Source organism: Narcine bancroftii, chromosome 2, assembly GCF_036971445.1.
Source record: "Narcine bancroftii isolate sNarBan1 chromosome 2, sNarBan1.hap1, whole genome shotgun sequence".
Taxonomy (NCBI): domain Eukaryota; kingdom Metazoa; phylum Chordata; class Chondrichthyes; order Torpediniformes; family Narcinidae; genus Narcine; species Narcine bancroftii.
The window spans coordinates 176,199,460-176,216,706 of record NC_091470.1 but is presented as its reverse complement, the minus strand read 5'-3'; the positions used below and the strand labels follow the sequence as shown (position 1 = coordinate 176,216,706).

The window sequence follows — 17,247 nt, the reverse complement described above, 5'->3', positions numbered from 1 at the left end:
ATAATCTACTTACATTTACTCTATCTATACCTATCATCATAGTGTAAACCTCGATTACAACAGGTTCGTTCTTCAACGCTCCAGGAAATAAAGTCCTAATCTGTTTAACCTTTCTCTGTATCTCAGTTCAAGTCCCAGCAATGACCTAGTAAATCTTCTCCACACTTTTGCAATCTTATTGATATTTTCCCTGTAGTTAGGTGACTAAAATTGCAAACAATACTCTAAATTTGGCCTCACCAATCTCTTATACAAATTTGTCATAACATCCCAACTCCTGTACTTCATGGGGAGTCATGGGGAGAACATGCAAGCTCCTTACCTAAAATAAATTGTTAAACTTCTGCTTTGGCACTGAATCAAGGCCAGCATCAGTTTCAATGTTTTCTTTGAAGGCACAATCTGTTGTACGATCTGTAAAGTGTTTCTAAAGTAATGGCAAACTCAGATTTGGTCAGATGCAGTTGATAGGGCATTGTCACGTAATTTCGAACAAAGAAGATCTGATCATAGTATCCTCTCTCCTCCCTATCCCACCCTCTCGGCTCTGTCTTGATGCTACTCTCTGCCTATTGACTTCCACCCCTCTACCTTGCTCTCCCCCCCCCTTTCTCACCACATCAACCCCTCCTGTGCCCCTCATATCCCCTTCCCCCCTCTGTCCCTCCCCTCTGTCTTCTCCCTCCATCCTCACCTCTCCCCTCCTTCCCCACCTCCCATCCCCTTCCCCCTCTGTCCCTCTCCTCTGTCTCCTCCATCCTTCCTCATCTCTCCCCTCCTTCCCCACCTCCCATCCTCCCCCCCCCCCCCGTCTTCTCCCTCTTTCCTCACCTCTCCCCTCCTTCCCCATCATTCTCATAAGAGCAGGAAAAACAGAAGGTTATGTGTGTGAGGTAGGGAGGGTTTAATTTGTTGAGTAGGTTTATATATGTAAGAGCCAAATGCTCGTTTCTCGCTTGTCGTGGCTGCAGGCGTTGGCAGTGTCCTGTAGGCCTCTTCTCGTTGGCCGCATGCATGAAAGCCAGCACCGTTTACCAAGCCGGAGAAGCCTGGTGGCGCATGTGTGGGTGGTTCAGCCCCCAGCGGCCCCTCAGCCGGGGCCGGCGTGTCCGCCAGTGCACATGCACCATGGACTGCGTTGACGCATGCGCGCTTGACTCGGTGCCGCTAGCAAGTGTTTGGAGCCCGGGCTGAGGCCTTCTGCAATGAGCATGCACGGGGGTTTGTGCATGTCAAAAAGGCGGTTTGCTAGCCCACATTGTCAGTTGGGCAGTCCGAGGAGGCGTCGATGGATTCTGTCAGCCGGAACTCTACACGGAACGTTATCGGTTATCATTACTTCCAGATGAATTTTTTTTGCTATTTTACTACAGACATGGGCCTTTTGTGTTTGTTAATAAAGACTATTTAAGAACATTCACTTGGCCTTTGTTACTGATTCATTCTAGATACACATGGCAGACAGACTTCACTTAGCCTCCACGAGACTATTTTATTGATCACAGTCACTCCAATATAGTTTGACACAACATCATGGGCCTGCACTGTGCTGTAATGTACAGAATTACACATGAACATGTTACAAAGTTTGTTGTTTTGTGGCAGCATCATAGCCATAAATGATATTTTAAAAAACTAAATAAATTAGTGCCAGGTTCATGTACCTTTTCCCCGATGGAATACTGTGATGGAGCATGGCCTGGGTGGTGTGGGTCCTTGAGGATAGAGGCTGTTTTATCCACCCACTGCCTCTTGTAAATGTCCTCAATGGAGTGAAGATTTGTGCCCAGGATGGCACAGTTCAAGTTTACGAATTTCTGTAGCCTGTTCCTATCCTGTGCATTGGTGCCTCCATGCCAGACAGGGATGCAACCAGTCAGAATGCTCCCCAAGGTACACTTGTTGAAGTTTGCAAGTTTTTGGTGTTTTATGTCCTTGTGACAAACGTGCTTGTCTGTCGAGCTAACACCTGATGTTTGTGTCCTCTTTCTAGGGGTTGTGTTAAAAGATCCGAGTGTTTATGATGCTTTCGAATCGGTCAGAGCCAGCCTTTTTGGTCAAGGGGCGCAGAGACAGAGCCACCCCAGCGTCAATACCTGCAGCTCCACAACGGAGGTTGGGGATGAGCCCATTTATCAGACCTGCATCTTTGACCCCATGGACATGAGCAGTGATGACAGCTCCAGTGCCCACAGCAATGAAATGGTGTTCGCCAAAAAGGCCTTGACAAGGTCTGTAAGTGCAAGGGCCACTTACAATGGAGCCGGATCTTCGACTTCCTGGGAGAGGAATAATGGGACCCTTGCAAGGAAGGCCAGGAGGAAAAGCTTGCGGAGGAGACTGCTCAAGTACATCCCTGGACTCAACCGATCAGTGGAAGAGGAAGAAAGCCACTTGTAGGCAAACAGTCGGTATTTATGAGACTTCAAATTTTCAGGGCTGATAACCAGCACAAGACATCTTGCAGAAAGAGGGGAGATGATTAAACCCCCAGAGTGGTTGGAGAAAAATTATTTCCCTCACTAAAAACAAACACCTGATTCTGATCTCTCATTCCAGGACCTTTATTTCACTTGGGCCTCAAGGAGAGAGAGTGCTCGTCTCCACTGACACTCAGTTCTAAATTACAGAACAAATCAGGACATTCCTGTACAATCAGTTTCGAATTAGAATCTGTCACATGGTATAGTTATGTGCAATGGGCAGCATCTGCAAGACTTTAGTATCCATTACAGATCTTATCACCTCTCTACCTGTGGCATATGTGAAGTTCAATGGGTAGTGGTTTTGCTCTGACACTCCAAATTTGGTCAGTATTACAGGGCAGAGCTCTAAATGCAAAGGTTGCAAGTTTCACTGATAACACTTCCTTCAAGCTTGCAAGCAATAAGTCAAATAAAATGGACAAGCAGCTGAGAGAATATTGTTAATTATCCTCCACAGTAGTTGCAAAGGATACTCAGAACACCCTCTAGTTACTTACCAACCACCTGTTGGTCCCTGCAGCCCTTCTTCAATAGCTCATTTGCCACCCTCCAGTCTTCTGACATCCCTCCTGAACTTAATAATGATTCATAAATCCAGTTGATTGGGTAGTTAAAAAGACATATGGTAGGCTGGGCTTTATCAGTTGGGGAGTCAGGAAGTAATGTTGCAGCTCTGTAAAACTGGTGAAACCACACAGAGTTTTGTATTTAGATCTGGTCACCTCATTACAGGAAGGATGAGGAAGATGTGGAATGATACAGAGGAGATTCACCCGGATGTCTGGATTAGAGAACGTGTCTTGTGATACAAGGCTAGCAAACCTAGGGCTTTGCTCTTTGGAGCAAAGAAGGATGAGAAGTCACTTGGAGGTATGGAAGAGTACGAGAGGCAGTACCTTTTTCCCATGTTGAGAGAATCAAACTCCAGAGGATATCTGTACAAGGTGAGGGGAGGAAAGTATCAGGGAGACATCAGGGGTAATTATTTTCTTTACACAGGGAGTAGTGAGTGGCTGGAATGCATTGTCAGGAGTGGTGGTGGAGGCTGGGACAATAGGGACATTTCAAAGACACAGACAAGCCAATGGATGCAAGAAAAATAGAGAGTTATGGGAGGGAGGAAGGAAAGGTTTCATTTTTTGAAGGGCCTGTGCTGTGTTGCAATGTTCCTTGTTCAATGCAGTGATCTCAGTGGTGCACCTTGTTTGGCTAAGAGTGCAATCATATGAGCCCACTTTATCAACTACTGAGTTTGAGTACAGCACTCCAGGATATGTCACTCACATGGAAATTGTAGTGGACGAAAGAACCTCCCTCCATCCTCGAAGGCAACCAGTCAGAAGATGAATTCCCTATGCACAACAAGAATCCATTTTTTGATTTGTTGCTTTAGCTCAAAGAACAGAACTGCATTGATGGGATTTCAGTAGGAAGGAAAATTGTGAAAGCATGGAGTCCTGGGGGAGTGGTGATTGAAGGGTCAGAATAATCAATTACTGTGCATCAACTGATCTCTAAATAGCTTCTTGGTAATGGCTTCATACCGCCACCACAAATGGTGGCCGTCACTGCGATGTTGAGAAGCGATGTAATGCTACAGTGCATATTGGAACCCTCCAGTTTCAGACGAAAATCTTTCACAACTTGAAAGACATTAAAGGCAGGAAGTAACGTGATGTGGGAGGGGTTGCAGGAGGGTGTGTCAACAGTGGATGCAGCAGTCTAAAAACAGCAAATGCTCAGCAGAGAAAGCTCGGCAGTAACAACAAACAATTCCTGAGAAGAGAGGCAGCCACATCCTGTGGACTGAGGGTAGCCTGAATAGCTCAGTTTCCACCATCATGACTAATTTCTGATTGCATTTTGAGATAGGACAATGGAAAATGATTTAGGCAACTGACCCCATTTTATTTTTTCAAGAGGTCAAATTGGGCTAGAGTTGATTCAAAATTTCCCGGAATACTGAAATTATGATGTGTTCAGATAAAATGCAACAAGGCTCTTCCACTGAGGTCAGGTGAAATCAAAAGTAGAGAACATGGGATAAGGGTGAAAAGGGTAGGTTTCAAATTTTAATTTTTAAAAAATTTACATTTAAACTTAGACATCAAGCTTGGTAACAGGCCCTTCTGGTACACAAGCCCATGCCACCCAAATACATCAATTAATCTACACCCTGGTACCTTTTGAAGGGTGGGAAGAAATTCGCACAGACCACACGACTCCTTATAGAGCGGCAGGATCAAATCTGGGTCACTGGCGCTGTAATAGTGTGACCCTAACCTCTGAAGGGAGCATTAGGAGGAACTTCTTCATGTAGAGAGTAGTGAGAGTATGCAACATGCTGCCCGCTGAAATGATGAATGCAGGTTCAATTTTTACATTGACGCAAAATTTGGACAGATTCATGGATGGGAGGGGTATGGACTGGGAGCAGGTCAGTGGGACGAGGCAGATTAATAGTTTGGCAGAGAATACAAGGGCTGAACGGTCGGTTTTTGTGCTGTAATGTTTTGTGGTTCTGAGAGTTGTGGGACCAAGGAGGGTAAAATGGGGGTTAAGACGCAAATGAGTGAAGTTGCTGTGGAATGGAAAAGCAGGTGCAAAGTGGCCGCCAGAGCACTGGCTTCAGCATTAAGCAAACAAACCTCTACACCAGAGGGGTTTGCACGTTGAAATCCCCCCCGCCCCCGCAAAAGGATGGTTTTGAAAGAACATAACTTTTGTTATGGGAAGAGAATTTTCAACCCAATCACATCTGAATGTTCAATGTAGAGAGTTTTGTTTTATGGGCAGTAACAGTTCTTTTCATTGTCATGTAATAAGACATAAAAAAGTAATATGTATGATCTACCTCAACTTTTGCCTGTTGTCAGGCAAACAAAGAGTCACTGTGAGCATTGTCCGGCGTCCCTAGCAATAAGAGAGAGAGAGAGAGAGAGAGAAGCTCCTTCTGAGTCACTGAGTGACCGTGGGTTCACCTCCAGCGCTCATGCAGCCTCCACAGCAGCAGAGATTCCTGTTTGATCCATCGGCTCCTTGAGGTCCAGATCCAAACTTCCGATACGATCAGTAGCCTTCAGCTCCCAATGTCTTTCAAGACCCCTTCTTACCCTCAGCGCCCTCTCAAATGCCTGGTTCCCATGAGCTAGTCTCCAGCAGCCCACAGGCTGTGGGTCATTCAGCCGGTGAGCCCCTCACTGGTTTGCTGTGTTCACCTTGACGGCTCAGCAATGACCGTCATTGCACTCCAATTGGGGGTACTGCTACATTGGCTTTGGCTAGGGAGTGGTGGGGGGAAGGGGGGTTGTTTAGCTGCTACTAGCTGCTGCATGAAAAGATTCTAGCAGCTTCGTTTCAATATTTTGGTCATTTGTCCCTGAAGAATTAAAAATGTCTTGGCCAGAGCACAACTTCCAGGCCCCCGTCCGTAAAGGAGCTGGGCAGCAGAAAGAAATAACCCCAACATTCAGTTTTTTTGTAGATAATTCTCCTGGTTCCACATAAACAGCTACAAGGCCTTCAACTTCCATTTACCTGTCAGCCCATCCTACCTCACTCTATTCAAAATCCCCTAAAGTATTATGACATTTCTGCCACCTGCAACCTGATCCCACCACCTGACCATCTTTTTCTCCCCTCTCCTCTCTGCCTGAGGCAGCAACCTCTCCCACCTTATCTACTCCCTTTCTATCATCACCCCCTTGGTACCTATCCACTATGACAGCCAGAAATGTTCCACTTGGAGCCCATACCTCCTCCCTCATTCCAACATTTGGGTCCCTGTATAGTCCTTCCAAGTGAAACAACACTTTACTGCATCCGGTGCTCCCGTCATGGCCTTCTCTACATCAGAGAGACTGGGAGATCTCTTCATTAAGCACCTCGACTCTGTCCGCCGCAATGCACGGATCTCCCAGTGACCACCCATTTCAATTCCTCGCCTCATTCTCTTGCTGATATGTTGTCAGCCCATGGTTGCATGCACTGTCAGATTGAAACTACCCGCAAACCTGAGGAAAGCCACCTCGCTGTGTCTGGGCACCCTCCAACCAGATGGCATTAACATTGACCTCTCCGGTTTCTGTTAGACCCATCCACTGACTCTCCTCTTTTTGTGTCTCCTTTAGTTCTGCATTCACCAAGCCACCCTCTCCCTCTCCGCTACCTGCTTTTACCTCATACCTTGACAAAGGACTCTGTCTTGAAATGTCGTTAGATATATTTACCTTCTATGGATTCTGCGAGACCAGCCGAGTTCCAGTTTTTCCAGCACTCTTGCACTTTGACTTTGATCACAGCATCTGCAGACTTGTTATTCACAAGATGTATCAGGGAACCAAATTGGTTGCTGGTATATTCAGATGAGGGCCAAGGTCAAATTTACTTTGATCTTTTGACCCCCTCCTCTCTGACACACCATCACAATCAACCAGGATCTGAACTGCTTTGAATGTATACACCAGTGGCTTCAGAAATGTTGCACTTTGAAATAATAATTTGTTGTTTCAAAAATATGATTAAAATCCTTAATCAAAGGTCAAATTTATTGTCAGAGTGCATACAACCCTGAGATTCTTGTTCCTGCTGGCCAGGCAGAATTTCTATTTATCGATAACTGTAAACTGTGCTCAGGAAGAAAGATGCATTTACAAAAGAGAGATATGTAAACAAAGAAATAAATATAAACAAACTGTGCAATACAATATTCAGCAATAATCATTGTGCAAATAAGAGTCCTTAAATGAGTCCCTGATTGAATTTCTTATTTGGGAGTCTGATGGTGGAGGGGTAACAACTGTTCGTGAACCTGGTGGTGTGAGTTTTGTGGAATCTACATCTGTCCTGATGCTAGCAGCGTGAACAGAGCGTGCCCAGGGTGATGTGGATCGCTGTTGCTCTCTGAGCAGCGTTCCCTGTAGATGTTCTTGACGGTAGGGAGATTTTTGCTTGTGATGCCCTGGACTGTATCCACTACCTTTTGCCAGGCTTTATGCTCAGGGATATTAGCCAGACATCCCACTTTCCACTACGCATTTAGAAGTTTGCCTAGGTTTCTGATGTTTTACCAAACCTCTGCAAACTCCTGAGGAAGTAGAGGTACTGAAGTGTTTTCTTCACGATAACTAGTATGTTGGGTCCAGGAAAAGTCCTTTGAGAGAGTAATCCTCAGGAATTTAAATTTACTCATCCACTGCATCTCTGATCCCCTTTCTAATTTCTACAATCATCATTTTTTTTTGCTTTCAATCTTACTTAACGTTAAAGGAAAGAATCCAATGTCAACACGCTAAGAACTCATACGTGGCATAATTTCCAAGTTTATGTTAATACTTCTCTGTTAAAAAAGAAATGTTGGATTTATTCAAGCTACATTGTCACAATTACCATCCTGCAAATATTCTGTAGTATTTTGTAAATCATGTTTTTTTTCATTGTATGTTTAATCTTCAACTAATATTTATTAGAATATTTTAAATTGTTAAAATTTATGTCAAGCCGTACGAGAATTTTTTGCCTTGAAAGGAATGACAGAATTGAGATCTGTGGAGCTTTGTGTAAAATACAAGATTTAACAATAAAACTTTTGAAATGTTTTGAGGAGTGTTGGCCATCGCTTTTGATGCCAAGTCAGCCACAGGAGGAATATAGGGATTTTCAAAGCACTCGACAGAATTTGCTTACGCTGTCTGAGTTGGTTGACTTTGGAGTTTGAAGACATGAATTGAAATCTTCACTTTCTTTGATGTAGAACGTAGGAATCTACAGCACAGCGTAGGCTCTTCAGCCCACAGTGCTGTGCTGACCCATTTTCCTATCTCATTTTTTTTCATTTCCTTCTAACAAGCTAATAGTTCCTTAGAACAATTGGAAAATTGTGTTCAGTTCTAGTTGCCTCATTACAGGAAGGATGTGAAAACTATGGCAGGATGTTGCCTGGATTGGACAATGTACTTCATGAGGCCAGGTTAATAGAGCTGGGGATGTTCTCTTTGGAACGAAGAAGAACGAGAGGTCTACAAAATTATAGCCAGCACCTTTTACCTTGGGAGAGAGAGTAGCAAATTCCAGAGGACATCTGTACAGGATGAATGGAGGGAAGTTTGGGTGAGATGCCAGGGATAGATGTTTTACTCAGGAGTGGCGGGTGCCTGGAATGCATTGCAGGGGTGGTGGTTAAGGCTGGTACAATGGGGATATTTAAAAGACTCTGAGGCAGGCATGTGGATGAAAGAAGAACAATTATAGGTATGATGTAAGAAAGGTTTAGTTTGTTGAGTAGATTTCTAGAGGTTAGCATCTGATGAGCACAGAATGAAAGGTGCCCATATCAACTTCCTGTTTATTTGCAACATGGTTGGAGAGCCTGTCGAAAGAACCAAAGACATTGATCCAAACCAAGACTTTTATTAACTAAAAGACTGGAGCATATGATATGTAGGTTGACCAGTCCAGAATGACCTGGTCTGGCTAGGAGCAATCCTTTAAGACCTGCCAGTAGGTGTGGCTACGCTCTCAGCCAATCACACTACAATCTGCACATATACACGTTGGTGATAGAATCTGTTCTATCACATTCACCCCTTCTTGAGAACTGGCCCCGGGGTGGATGGAGGGCTGTAGAAAAAAAAGGAAAAAAAAGGGCCCGGTGGAGGTTAGGGGCTGTACTGGTCAGGGGGCCTGATCGTTCAGCGTGACCGCTGTGATGCTGGGATTGGGGTCGCTGGAGTTGTGTCACCGGCAGGCTTGTAGGGTGTGGCCACTGCTTCGCTCAATTCCCCAACTGCGTTGTCGACAGTCTGGCCTGAACTGGTGGGGTGGTGCTGGTCCCTTTGTTCAAGCACATGACCTGCAGGAGAAGGAATTGGGGGAGGTTGGGTTGGAGGCACTGCTGTGCCTGATCCAGCTTGGGCTAGGTCCCTTACCGAGACTGTGTACTCCCGCCCATCTGGGTACTTAACATAGGCATAATGTGGGTTCACAGGGAGCAGAGTCACTCGGTCAACCAAGGGGTCGTTCTTTGAGTACCGGACGTGGGTGTCGTAGGAGGGAACCGTGAGCCACACCGATATGGTTGTTCCCGATTCTGATTTACTCGGGAAAGAAAACATCCTTTCATGGAGGGTGGCATTGGTCGCGGTGCATAGAGGGAGCGGATGGAGTGTAGGGCACTAGTGAGCACGTCCTGCCAGCAAGAGGTGGGGAGATCTTTGGACCGGAGGGCAAGTGTAACCGCTTTCCAGACGGTGGCATTCTCTCTTTCGACTTGCCCATTACCGCATGGATTATAGCTGATGGTCCTGCTTGAAGCAATACCACACTCCAGAAGGTAGTGCCGCAGCTCTGCGCTCATAAACGAGGACCCCCCGTCACTGTGGATGTAACTGGGGTACCTGAAGATGGCAAAGATGCTGTGCAGAGCCTCTATAACTGAGGAGGCAGTCCTGTCCAAGCAGGGCACAGCAAACAGGAAGCGGGAGTACTTGTCTAGGTGGATAAAACTGTCAGTTGACCCCAAGTCAAATAAGCAATTGGTATAGTGTCCATGCACTTTAATCAGTTCCATTGCTTTTGTGAGGGGATGGGGGAAGTCCTGGTCTAGGGTTACTGAAGTAGAGACTTGTAATGGGGACAGTGGTGTCCTGCGTGATGACATCATGTAACGTGTGCGTGATGACATCACGCAAACTTTTGGGCCTGAAGAGACGGTGTCAAGGAGTTGGTGTTGCTGCCTGCAGCCTACTGGGGGTGTTGGCCAGTCAACGATAAGTGTTGGGGGTTGCTGCTTGCGGTCGGCAATGGGACGGTCAGTCGGGCAGTCGTCTGTGGTCGTGGTGGTGGGTGCCGAGTCGGTAGCGTCAGTCACAGTGGCATGTCCCTGGTCAGCCGTGTCGGTGGGTTCTGGGTTGCTAGCGTCAGTCGCAGTGGCAGCGGGTCCCTGGTCAGCAGTGGTAGGGGTGGGCTCAGCGGTAATGGCGGCGGCGGGTTCCTGGTCGGCAGCGGCAGTGGTGGTGGCCGTTGAGGTCAGAGCTGGAGCCTGGTCGGACATTGCTTCATGAGGGAGTGTGAACGTCATTGTGGCGAGGGTGGGTTTTACCTTCCACACTCGGCATTTGCCCCGTAACGTCAGGCACTGCCCGTGCGGTCGAGCCCTCGCTCTCATTGAATGAGAGCTCTGAGGAAGAAGTGTTTGAATGGGAGGGTTGTGATTGGGCTTTACACGAGGCACTGTGTTTGATGGTGGCCATTTTGGAACGACAGACTACAGCAAAGTGGATGTTTTTAAGGCACTTCTGGCACCTGGCTTTTCTCGCCGGGCACTGGGACCTGCTGTGCTTGTTCCTCCCACAGAAATAACACTTCTGGGTCGCATCGGGCAGTGTAGTGGCAGCCAAAAGGCCGTTGGTGTGCCGGGGGGGTAGTAGGGTAGAGGGAGGGCATCCTACTTACATCAGAGTGTGGGGAGCAGGCCCAAGAGTACACGTCCATACTTAAGACCGCAGCCTCCATTGTCTCTGTGATCCGGATCACGTCCTCTAGGTTTTCTCCCTTGTGCTCTAGCAGGCGCTGCCTCACCTCATTCGATCGAATTCCGGCCACATAGGCATCCCGAATGAGATGGTCTGCGGTCTCCACAGCAGTTCTGTCTGTGCAGGCACAGTCCCTGCCCATTGCCCTTAGTGCCTGAAAAGAAGCTCTACAGGACTCACCGGCCTGTTGCCTCTTTTTTTAAATGTTTTTATTTTTCACACTATAAACCATATTGACCAAGATACATACAGACATTTTTCTTCTTAAATATATACAGTGTGATTTTCTCCCCTTTTCCCTCCCTCCCTTCCCTCCCTCCCTCACTTCCTTCCCCATTTATTTGAAGTTCAATCTATAAGATACATTAAACCCGTTAAACAATGTTGTCACTTAATAAAAATAAACAAGAAATTTTACTGAGTCAGTTATTTTCGTTGTCTTCTCCTTCTGTCATTTTAGGTGTTGGAGTTCCATGGTAGGATTTCTCTATTGTATTTCATGTATGGCTCCCATATTTGTTCGAATATTGTGATGTTATTTCTTAAATTATATGTTATTTTTTCTAATGGAATACATTTATTTATTTCTATGTACCATTGTTGTATTCTCAAGTTGTCTTCTAATTTCCAGGTTGACATAATACATTTTTGTGCTACAGCTAGGGCTATCATAATAAATCTATTTTGTGCTCCATCCAAATCGAGTTCAAATTCTTTATTTCTGAGATTACTTAGGAGGAAGATCTCTGGGTTTTTTGGTATATTGCTTTTTGTGATTTTATTTAATATCTGGTTTAGATCTTCCCAAAATTTTTCCACTTTCTCACATGTCCAAATTGCATGAATTGTTGTTCCCGTTTCCTTTTTACAGCGAAAACATCTGTCTGATACTGTTGGGTCCCATTTATTTAACTTTTGGGGCGTGGTGTATAGCCTGCGTAACCAATTATATTGTATCACGCGTACCCTCGTATTTATTGTATTTCTCATAGTTCTGGAGCATAGCTTTTCCCATGTTTCATTCTTTATGTTTAAATCTTGTTCCCATTTTTGTTTAGGTTTACTGTTTGTTTCCTCGTTCTCCTTTTCTTGCAGTTTGATGTACATGTTTGTTACAAATTTTTTAATTATCATTGTGTCTGTAATCACATATTCAAAATTGCTTCCTTCTGGTAACCTCAGACTGTTTCCCAATTTGTCCTTCAAGTAGGTTTTCAGTTGGTGGTATGCAAACATTGTATCGTGAGTTATATTATATTTATCCTTCATTTGTTCAAAGGATAATAATTTATTTCCCGTTTCTATTCTTTTGATCCCTTTTCTCTCCCATTCTCTGAAGGAAAGGTTATCTATTGTGAAAGGGATTAGTTGATTTTGTGTCAGTATTAGTTTTGGTAGTTGGTAATTTGTTTTATTCCTTTCTACGTGAATCTTCTTCCAAATGTTGAGCAGATGATGCAATACCGGTGAATTCTTACGTTGCACCAATTTTTCATCCCATTTATATAGTATATTTTCAGGTATCTTCTCCCCTATTTTATCTAGTTCTAATCTGGTCCAATCTGGTTTTTCCCTTGTTTGATAAAAATCTGATAGGTATCTTAATTGTGCTGCTCTATAATAATTCTTAAAGTTTGGTAGTTGTAAGCCTCCTTGTTTGTACCATTCTGTTAATTTATCTCGTGCTATCCTCGGTTTTCCCCCCTTTCCATAAGAATTTCCTTATTATTTTCTTTAACTCTTGAAGAATTTCTCTGTTAGGTGAATTGGTAATGACTGAAATAGGTATTGTATCCTTGGGAAAATGTTCATTTTAATACAGTTTATCCTTCCTATCAGTGTTAGTGGTAAGTCTTTCCAGTGCTCTAAGTCGTCTTGTAATTTTTTCATTAATGTATGATAATTTAGTTTGTATAGATGGCCAAGATTTTTATTTAGTTGTATACCTAGGTATCGAATTGCTTGTGTTTGCCATCTAAATGGTAATTCTTTCTCAAACTTTGTGAAATCCGCATTATTCATTGGCATTGCTTCACTTTTATTTGCATTGATCTTGTACCCTGATACTTCTCTATATTTCTTCAATTTTTTAATGTAATTCTTTTATTGATATTTCTGGTTCTGTTAAGTATATTATAACGTCATCTGCAAATAGACTGATTTTATATTCCTTCTCTTTTATTTTTATTCCTCTTATTTTATTTTCTGTTCTTATCAGTTCTGCTAGTGGTTCTATAGCTAACACGAACAGTGAGGGAGATAGTGGACATCCCTGCCTTGTTGATCTGCTTAAGTTAAATTGTTTCGATATATATCCATTTACTGTCACTTTCGTCAATGGCCCCTTATATAATGCTTTAATCCAATTAATATATTTCTCTGGTAGGCTGAATTTTTGTAGTACTTTGAATAAATCCATTCTACTCTGTCAAAGGCCTTCTCTGTGTCTAAAGCAACCGCTACTGTTTTATTTCCTTCTACTGCATGAATTAAGTTAATAAATTTACAGATATTTTTCGTTGTTCGTCTTTTTTTAATAAATCCAGTTTGGTCTAGATTTACTATTTTTGGTACATAGTCGGCCAATCTGTTTGCTAATAGTTTAGCTATTATCTTATAATCTGTGTTAAGTAGAGATATTGGTCTATATGATGCTGGTGCTAGTGGATCTTTCCCAGTCTTTGGTATTACTGTAATTATTGCTGTTTTGCATGAATTTGGTATGCTTTGTGTTTTATCAATCTGGTTGATTACTTCCAGGAGGGGAGGAATTAATAAGTCTTTAAATGTTTTATAGAATTCTATTGGGAGTCCATCCTCTCCTGGTGTTTTATTGTTCGGTAGTTTTTTTTAATATCTCCTCTAATTCTTCTAATTCAAATGGTTTTATTCATTTATTTTGCTCCTCTGTTTGTAATTTCGGTAGTTCAATTTTAGTTAGAAATTCATCTATTTTGTCTTCTTTCCCTTCGTTTTCAGTTTGATATAGTTGTTCGTAGAATCCCCTGAAATTTTCATTGATCTCCGTTGGATTATATGTAATTTGTTTTTCCTTTTTCCTTAATGCCAATACCATTCTTTTAGTTTGTTCTGTCTTAAGCTGCCACGCTAGAATTTTGTGCGTTTTTTTCTCCTAGCTCATAATATTTCTGTTTTGTCTTCATTATGTTCTTCTCCACCTTGTATGTTTGTAGTGTTTCATATTTTATTTTTTTGTATGCCAATTCTCTTCTTTTAGTTGTATCTTCCTTCATTGCTAATTCTTTTTCTGTATTTGTTATTTCCGTTTCCAACTGTTCTGTTTCCCGATTGTAGTCCTTCTTCATCTTAGTTACATAACTTATCATTTGCCCTCTGATGAACGGTTTCATTGCATCCCATAGTATAAACTTATCTTTCACTGATTCCGTATTTATTTCAAAGTACATTTTAATTTGTCGTTCAATTAAATCTCTAAAATCCTGTCTTTTAAGTAGCATGGAGTTTAATATCCATCTATACATTCTTGGTGGGATGTCCTCTAGCTCTATTGCCAATAACAGGGGTGAGTGATCCGATAATAGTCTAGCTTTATTTTCCATTTTCCTAACTCTCCCTTGAATGTGGGCTGATAACAGGAATAGGTCTATCCTTGAGTATGTTTTGTGTCTACCCGAATAATATGAATATTCCTTTTCCTTTGGGTGTTGTTTCCTCCATTTATCCAAAAGTTGCATTTCTTCCAAGGATTTAATTATAAATTTGGTTACTTTGTTCTTTCTGTTAGTTTTTTTCCAGTTTTATCCATGTTTGAGTCCAAATTAAGGTTAAAATCCCCTCCTATTAGTATGTTCCCTTGCGTATCTGCTATCTTCAAAACGATATCTTGCATAAATTTTTGATCTTCTTCATTAAGTGAGTATACATTGAGTAAATTCCAAAATTCTGAATATATCTGACATTTTATCATTACATATCTCCCTTCTGGATCTATTATTTCCTCTTCTATTTTGATTGGTACATTTTTATTGATTAATATAGCTACTCCTCTAGCTTTTGAATTATATGATGCTGCTGTTACATGTCCTATCCAATCTCTCTTTAATTTATTGTGTTCCACTTCAGTTAGATGTATTTCTTGTACGAATGCTATATCAATTTTTTCTTTTTTCAATAAATTTAACAGTTTCTTCCTTTTGATTTGGTTATGTATTCCATTAATATTTAAAGTCATATAGTTCAACATAGTCATTTCATACTTTGTTTATCTTTCCTTTCTGTTTCCTCATCACCACCTTCCCTTCTTATCCATTTCTGCTTTCTTTTTTTGAACACATTATAAGACAACATTTCTAAAACATAAAATATTTCCACTATTCTCATATCTAAAATTCCTTTAACCCCAATAGCCCCTCCCCTTTCTGAGTTGCCCTTTGTCCCTTGTCGGGCAACCACATCTCCCCTCTCCATTTGGATTTGTGAATCCGCTCGCAAGCATCAACTGATTTTGCAGTGACTGTTATTCTTCCCCACCCAGCCCCCTCCCAGAAAAGATTTTAATCTTCATATATAACAAAGGTCACTCTCTTAATTCCCTCCTTACTTCCTTTCTTCCCTTTCTTTCCCTTCTTAGTTCTTACTTATACTCTATTTTTATACTCTATTTTATAGTTTGTTGTCATTTTTGTTCTTGTTACATCTCTTCATCTCTCTGTCTGTTTTGTAGTTGTTCTGCAAATTTTCGTGCTTTTTCCGGATCCGAGAATAGTTTGCCTAGCTGCCCCGGGATAACTATTTTAAGTACCGCTGGGTATTTTAACATAAATTTATAACCTTTTTTGCATAGGGTCGTTTTTGCTGCATTAAACTCCTTCCTCTTCTTCAGGAGTTCAAAACTTATATCTAGATAGAAAAAAAATTTTTTGACCCTTGTATTCCAGTGTTTTTTTTGTCTTCTCTTATTTTTTTCATTGCCTTCTCCAATATATTTTCTCTTGTTGTATATCTTAGGAATTTTTCTAGAATGGATCTTGGTTTTTGTTGTGGTTGTGGTTTAGGGGCTAATGTTCTGTGTGCCCTTTCTATTTCCATTTCTTCCTGTAATTCTGGCCTTCCTAGGACCCTGGGGATCTATTCTTTTATAAATTCTTTCATATTTTTGCCTTCTTCATCTTCCTTAAGGCCCACTATCTTTATATTGTTTCTCCTATTAGAGTTTTCCATTATATCTATCTTCTGAACTAACAGCTCCTGTGTCTCTTTAACTTTTTTATCAGATTCTTCTAATTTCTTTTTTAAGTCGTCTACCTCCATTTCTATGGCTGTTTCTCGTTCTTCCACCTTGTCTACTCTTTTTCCTATATCTGTCATGATCATCTCTAATCTATTCACTTTTTCTTCTGTACTTTTTATTCTTCTTTTTATTTGACTGAATTCTTGTGATCGCCATTCTTTTATTGTTTCCATATATTCTTTAAAAAATGTATATCCATGTACTTGCTCTTCCCTTCATCTTCCATTTCTTTGTGTTCTCCCTCCTCTTCTTCTGGTTCCACTCCAGTGTCAGAAATAAAACTTCTCACACATGAGTCTCTTTAAAACTGATGACACGACAAGCTTTATTTACAAGTCTGCAGAGTTGGACTCAACTGGTTTCTCACCAGTTAAGCCCCGATACATACAGTGCATTGATTTTTATACCTTTATTATTTGCCCTTCCCCTTCTTATTAATACTGTTTTAATTGGTTAGTATTACAAAAACATTCTAAGTATAACTGCATTATTAATTATCACGTTCGTTACGTACGCTGTGAACTCTACATTCACTGAATTCTGTTTCTCACACTTCTTATCAATCCTTTGTCTCCTGCATGTCTCTCACTATGACCATGAAAAGATAGGTTTAAAAAAACATATTCAGCAGCTCCTTCTGTCCTTGACTGCTAGTAAACTCTCTGTCCGTTCTGGCTTCCCTGTTTATGATTAATCATCACATTTTAACTTAAGTCTTTTTAACCTAAATTCTCTATATCACATCCAGGATCTGTGTCTTTTACCTCTGTCTCTTCTGGTTTTCTTGTTGGGTTGTTTATTTTATTTTGTTGGGTATTTTTGTTCTTATTTTTATTAAAAGTGTCTTGGTGTTGGTCTTCTTCCTCTGAGTTGGTCATCTGTTGTTTCTTTGATTTCCTATTTTTATTCTCTTCCTTCTTGTTCTCGTTATTTTCTATGTTTTCCTGTTGAGAGTCTT

At 41.9% G+C, this 17,247-nt stretch overlaps 1 protein-coding gene across 1 annotated transcript in view; it reads left to right on the top strand.

Moving 5' to 3' along the window:
• Positions 1-8,083, top strand: part of tamalin (trafficking regulator and scaffold protein tamalin) — a 53,478-nt gene extending 45,395 nt beyond the window's left edge. The window contains exon 8 of the mRNA XM_069919181.1: positions 1,994-8,083. Within this exon, the coding sequence (XP_069775282.1) occupies positions 1,994-2,400 (407 nt within the window). The 3' untranslated portion in view covers positions 2,401-8,083. The remainder of the gene's footprint in view (positions 1-1,993) is intronic.
• The last annotated feature ends 9,164 nt before the right edge of the window (positions 8,084-17,247 follow it).